Below are 6,228 nucleotides of genomic sequence, written 5' to 3' on the forward strand. Positions count from 1 at the left end.
TAGGGTTCAACTCCGCGCGTACCTCAGTTTCAGGCTTGATTCCCCCCGCCCCCCCAATCTGGGTCCATGCCGGAGGCAACCAATCCATCTCTCTCTCTCTCTCTTTCTCTCCTCCTCCTCCCACCCTTATATTCTCTCTCTGAAAAGCAATGGAAAAAATATCATCCCATCCGGGTTCAACTCCGCGCGGACCTCAGTTTCAGACTTGATTCCCCCTTCCCCCCCCAATCTGGGTCCATGCCAGAGGCAACCAATCCATCTCTCTCTCTCTCTCTCTCTCTCTCTCCCTCCCTCCCTTCCTCCCTCTCTAAAAGTCAATGGGAAAATATCCTGGGATGCGAAGGGGTCCCCGAGGGTTTCAGAGAGTTTAGGGGTGTCTCCCGCCAGGGTGTGAAGGCGGCATCCTCAGGAACCCTGGCTCACAGTCTAAGACCCACGGGGCCATGTAGGTGCCCAACTTCTACATAAGAGGGTGGCGGCCAGACGCTGACAGGGTCCCGCGTGGGATGGAGGGGAGCCCGGGGCCTGGGCTGCAGCCCCCCCAACCCCCCAGGCTGGGAGGAGGCACACCTGGCCCGGGTGGCCCCGGGTGGCCCTGGGTCATCTCCGTCCCGGAAGCAGCCAGCGGCTGTGCCTGTGTGGACCACGCACCTGCCCCCTCACGGCAGGGAGGACGAGGGGCGCACCTGGGCTCTGACCCCCTCCCTGTAACAACCCTACTGCGCGGACACATCCACAGCCTTTGTTGTCACAGAGAAAGCAGCTGAGGTTCAGAGAGGTGCAGCCACCTGCCTAAGGTCACACAGCCCACAGGGAGTTTGTCAGCACACGCACCAGAGCTCTCCACACCCAGAACCCCGGCTTGGCCAAACGTTCCGGAGTCACCCACCCCCCCGCCCTGGGGTGCAGAGGAGGCTGTTTTTTTCGGGGGGAGGGTCCCGGCGAGGGGACACGGATCTGACGGGGCGCCTCCCCTCAGGGGCCCGCGGCTCGGAGGCCGAGCACCGCCTGTTTGAGCGGCTGTTCCAGGACTACAACGAGATCATCCGGCCCGTGGCCAACGTGTCCGACGCCGTCATCATCCAGTTCGAGGTGTCCATGTCCCAGCTGGTGAAGGTGGTGAGTGCGGGGCTGTGTCCGTGTCCGTGGCGCGGGGGTGCGGGGCCGTGGCCGTGGCTGTGGGGCCGCGGGGGAGGCCTCCCCAGGGCCCGGCTGTGGCCCTGCACCCACCCCTCCTCCTCTCCCTTTCCAGGATGAAGTCAACCAGATCATGGAGACCAATTTGTGGCTCAAGCAAGTAAGTGGCCAGGCCCTGCGCGCTGCTGCCCCCTGGTGGTGACCGCTCTGCTGGCTTCTTTTCTGTGGACCCGGCCTGGGGCCCATTGAGTGTTGGGCCTGGGGCCCAGGGTGTACCCCCCGGCTCCCCGCCCCCAGCACTGCAGGGCCTGGTCCCCCAAGCCCAGATGGGTCAGACCGGGCCTGCAGGCCTGGCCCCCAGCTCTACGGTGGGCTAAGACCACCTCCTTCCCTCCCTCTTCCCAAAAACTCCTCCTGAAGTCGGAATCAGATGCTGGGGTCCTTGTTGGCTGGGGAGGTGGGGGCCCCCAGCTCCGAGGGAGGACAAAGACCTCGTCTCCCCCATGCCCTCCCCAGGGAGGCCCGGCCGAGACCTGGACGGATAACACTCCGGCCTGACCGCGACCTTCCACCCACCCGGCTGCTGGCAAACCCCTCTAGGCGCCTGGGAAGCCGGGAGGGCCCAGTGCCCACGCGGTGCCCACACGGTGCCCCCACGGCACACGCTCTCCCCTCAGGGGCTCGGGACCAGGTCTCCCAGTCTCTGCACCCAGCACTTCTTGGGCCCCAGGGGGTCGTGGGTGCTCCCCCCAAAGCCCTACAGACACCAGCCCCGCTCAACCTGGGGGCTGTGTGTGTCTGCCACCCTGTTTGGGGGGCCTGGTGGGGAAGGACGTCAACTCCCGAGCTCAGCCCGGCCGGTGTGGCTCAGTGGTTGAGCCTTGACCTAGGAACCAGGAGTTCACAGTTCAATTCCCGGTCAAGGGCACAGGCCTGGGTTGTGGGCTCAATCCCCAGTGTCCCCCCCCACCCCCAGATCTGGAACGACTACAAGCTGAAGTGGGACCCCGCGGACTATGACGGGGCGGAGTTCCTGCGCGTCCCCGCCCAGAAGATCTGGAAGCCGGACATCGTGCTCTACAACAAGTAAGGGGGCGCCCGCCTTCCGCCTTTCCCTCTCCGACGATGGGGGTAGAGACCCCTGGCTCCCCCACAGGCGTTTGCTGAGCACCCACTGCGCCTGCCTCGGGAGGTGGCTGTGCGTCGGGGCAGACAGGCCTGGCTGTAATATCCAAACGTGCAAACGCAGGTCAGAGCGAGGGCGGGGAGGGGGACTCCATGGGGGGGTGACCCCTGCCACCACTGCCCTCCCCGGGACCGACCGACCGTTCCTGCAGGTCAGGAAGGAGGCGATCTGCTGGCCTGATGACCAGCCCTGCCCCTGCCCCTCCCTCCCCACCTGCTTCAGGGAGCCTCTGAGGTCACTCCCCGGCTGTTCTTTCTTTGTTCGTTTGTTTTAAATATATTTGTATTGGTTTCAGAGAGGAAGGGAGAGAGAGAGAGAGAGAGAGAGAAGCATCCACGATGAGAGAGCATCATGGACCGGCTGCCTCCTGCACGCCCCACACTGGGGATGGAGCCCACAACCCGGGCCTGTGCCCTGACCGGAATCGAACCCGGGACCCTTCAGTCCGCAGGCCGGCGCTCTATCCACTGAGCCACACCGGCCGTTCTGAACCTGCCAGTGGCGGCACCCGTCTTTCCTAGAAAGCGGACACTCCCACACGTCCGCTCCAGGACGAGGCGGACATGGGTGTTCACTGATCGTTGACAGTATGTGCCGGTCCGCTCCTGGGTGTGGGAGACATCACTTCCCACCGGTGCCCTATCTCTAGTCGTGCTGTTCGGCGTTTTCCCTATAGATGTGGTCCGATCTGACCTTAATGAGTAAAAATTAAAAAGAGCATTTTGTGTTTAGGTTTTTACGCCGTAGTCAGACACACGGATATATTTCACTGTGAATGTCAGGGCTGGGGAACTCTGTTTTCGGCTGCATCCCGCTTTCTGGTCATTGGCTAAAAGGAGGGGATCTTTACCCACTCCGAGAATTGGTCCGTGTTTTATTTCCTGTTTTCTCAAGGAAAAAAAAAACAACCATAACATTCAAAATTGCATGACTCTACCCGATCGGTGTGGGTGGCTCAGGGGTTGAGTGTCCACCTAGGAACCAGGAGGTCAGGGTTCGATTCCCGCATCAGGGCACCTGCCCGGGTGGCGGGCTCCATCCCCACTGCGGGGCGTGCAGGAGGCCACCGATCCATGATTCCTTCATTGATGTTTCTGTCTTTCCTCTCCCTTTCTCTCTGACATCAATAAAAATGTACTCTCTCATCGTGGATCTCTCTCTCTCTCTCTCTCTCTCTCTCTCTCTCTCTCTCCCTCCCCTTCCTCTCTGAAATCAATTTTTAAAAAATTAAAAAAACAAACAAAGAGCACAGGCACAATTTTTAATCTCACGACTTAAATGTCGCAGCGGTTTCCTTCCCGGAGATCTCGGGCGAACGGGGACCGTCAGGATGTGTGCTCGCCACGGCACCGAGGGACGCGCTGGGCGCTTCAGACTGGGTTTGGGGGAAGGAGAGCGCAGAAGTCATTTCCTTAGACCCTGAGGCCGGAAAGAACATTTAGAGAAAAGCATCCAGCTCGTCTCTTCCCGTCAGAACTCGGGCCTCCCTGGAGGGTTTCTCTGTGTTTACGTTTTTTTTAAAAAATATATATTTTTTAATTGATTTTTTACAGAGAGGAAGGGAGAGACATAGAGAGTTAGAAACATCGACGAGAGAGAAGCATCCATCAGCTGCCTCCTGCACGCCCCCCACTGGGGATGTGCCCACAACCCAGGTCCATGCCCTTGACCGGAATCGAACCCAGGACCCTTCAGTCCGCAGACCGACGCTCTATCCACTGAGCCAAACCGGTTTCGGCTAAATATACTTTTTTTAAAAATCAATAGGAAACATCCTCTGGTGAGGATTACAAGAACACGAATGCCGCCACGCTCTGTCCTACCCTCCGCCCGCTCCCCCCGTGGGAGCCCTCAGCTCCTGTGAGGGCCACAGCTCAGCTGCTCATCTGACTGACCCCCCTGCTCAGTGCACAGTCGCTCAGAGGCACCCCCGTCCCCCCGTCTCCCCTCCGCCCGCTGTCCTCGCCGTCAGCCGTCTCCTGGTCGCCCTGTGACCGGAGATCGTCCTTTATTTCCTGCTCATTCAGTCAGTCAGCGGATGCTCACCCAGGGCCCCTCTGTGGCTGGCGCTGAGCCCGATCCCAGGCCCAGGCCCAGGTCCTCTCTGCCCCCTGGTGGCAGAGACAGGCTGCTGACCCTGCCGGTCAGCACACAGGCCTCCGGGGACCGGGATCCCTGGGAAACAGCGGGGACGTGCGTGGCCTCGGAGCCCACGGGGTTAGGCGCCTCCTCAACTGGGGACCTGAGTCCTGGGTGGTCACGGCTCTGCCACCAGCTCTGCAGCTCCATCCTGTTCCCTGGGCTTTCGTTTCCTCTTCAGTAAAATCAGGGGGTCGGCCCGGCCGGCGTGGCTCCGTGGTTGAGCGTTGGTTGACCCATGAACTGGGAGGTCACGGTTCGATCCCCGGTCAGGGCACAGGCCCGGGTTGCGAGCTCCATCCCCATCCCCAGTGTGGGGCGTGCAGGAGGCAGTCAGTAAATGATTCTCATCATTGGTGTCTCTCTCTCTCTCTCTCCCTTCCTCTCTGAAATCAATAAAATATATTTTTTAAAAGTAGCCATAGACAGCCCTAGCCGGTGTGGCTCAGTGGACAGAGCGTCGGCCCCCAGACTAAAGGGTCCGGGTTCGATTCCGGTCCAGGGCACGTAGCTTGGTGGCGGGCTCCCTCCCCGGCCGTGGTCAGGGGCATGTGGGGGTGGCAACCCATGATGTGTCTCTCTCTGCGTCTCTCCCCCTCCCTTCCACTCGCTCTAAAAATCAATGGGAAAATATCCCCGGGTGAGGATTAACAGACAAACCAAAAAGTCGCCATAGGCCGTAGACGAGTGGGGATGGCTGTGTGTTCCGGTAAGAATTCACTTACAGACCCGGCTGGTGTGGCTCAGGGGTTGAGCATCCACTTAGGAACCTGCCTCCGGGCTGACAACGTTCGTCCTGTTTCTCTCCTTCAAGGGAAGGGGCACTGGGGGTGTCTCGATGCAACAGGCGTTGTGTGCGGGGGGATGAGCCAGCGACCCCCTCAAGGCGCGATGAGGGTGTCAGACGGTGTGTGTGGCCGGGGCAGGGAGCGGGGGGGAGAGTCTGGGGCTCCGGGATCCCCCTCGGGATGTGGGTGGACATCCCGGCGCTCTGAGCTCGACCCACATGTGCCGTGACCGGGCCCCGCGTCTCTCCCCGCAGCGCCATGGGCGACTTCCAGGTGGACGACAAGACCAAAGCCCTGGTCAAGCACACGGGCGAGGTGACCTGGATCCCCCCGGCCATCTTCAAGAGCTCCTGCAAGATCGACGTCACCTACTTCCCCTTCGACTACCAGAACTGCACCATGAAGTTCGGCTCCTGGTCCTACGACAAGGCCAAGATCGAGCTGGTCCTGGTGGGCTCCTCCATGAACCTCAAGGACTACTGGGAGAGCGGCGAGTGGGCCATCATCCACGCCCCCGGCTACAAGCACGACATCAAGTACAACTGCTGCGAGGAGATCTACCAGGACATCACCTACTCGCTGTATATCCGGCGCCTGCCGCTCTTCTACACCATCAACCTGATCATCCCCTGCCTGCTCATCTCCTTCCTCACCGTGCTCGTCTTCTACCTGCCCTCCGACTGCGGCGAGAAGGTCACGCTCTGCATCTCCGTGCTGCTCTCCCTCACCGTCTTCCTGCTGGTCATCACCGAGACCATCCCGTCCACCTCGCTGGTCATCCCGCTCATCGGCGAGTACCTGCTCTTCACCATGATCTTCGTCACCCTGTCCATCGTCATCACGGTCTTCGTGCTCAACGTGCACTACCGGACGCCCACCACGCACACCATGCCCGCCTGGGTGAAGGCCGTGTTCCTGCACACGCTGCCCCGGGTCATGTTCATGGCCAGGCCGGCGGGCGGCGAGGGCGGCGGCGGT

At 60.9% G+C, this 6,228-nt stretch overlaps 1 protein-coding gene across 1 annotated transcript in view; it reads left to right on the forward strand.

The window, feature by feature from the left end:
• Positions 1–711: 711 nt before the first annotated feature.
• The window catches only part of CHRNA3 (cholinergic receptor nicotinic alpha 3 subunit), a gene marked incomplete at its 5' end in the record, with an annotated part of 8,227 nt that continues 2,710 nt past the window's right edge, over positions 712–6,228 (forward strand). The window contains 4 exons of the mRNA XM_015566181.1: positions 712–1,119; positions 1,253–1,297; positions 2,114–2,223; positions 5,505–6,226. Of these exons, the coding sequence (XP_015421667.1) occupies positions 712–1,119; positions 1,253–1,297; positions 2,114–2,223; positions 5,505–6,226 (1,285 nt within the window). The remainder of the gene's footprint in view (positions 1,120–1,252; positions 1,298–2,113; positions 2,224–5,504; positions 6,227–6,228) is intronic.

The sequence above is a fragment of the Myotis davidii genome, unplaced genomic scaffold (genome assembly GCF_000327345.1).
Source record: "Myotis davidii unplaced genomic scaffold, ASM32734v1 scaffold1622, whole genome shotgun sequence".
Lineage (NCBI taxonomy): Eukaryota > Metazoa > Chordata > Mammalia > Chiroptera > Vespertilionidae > Myotis > Myotis davidii.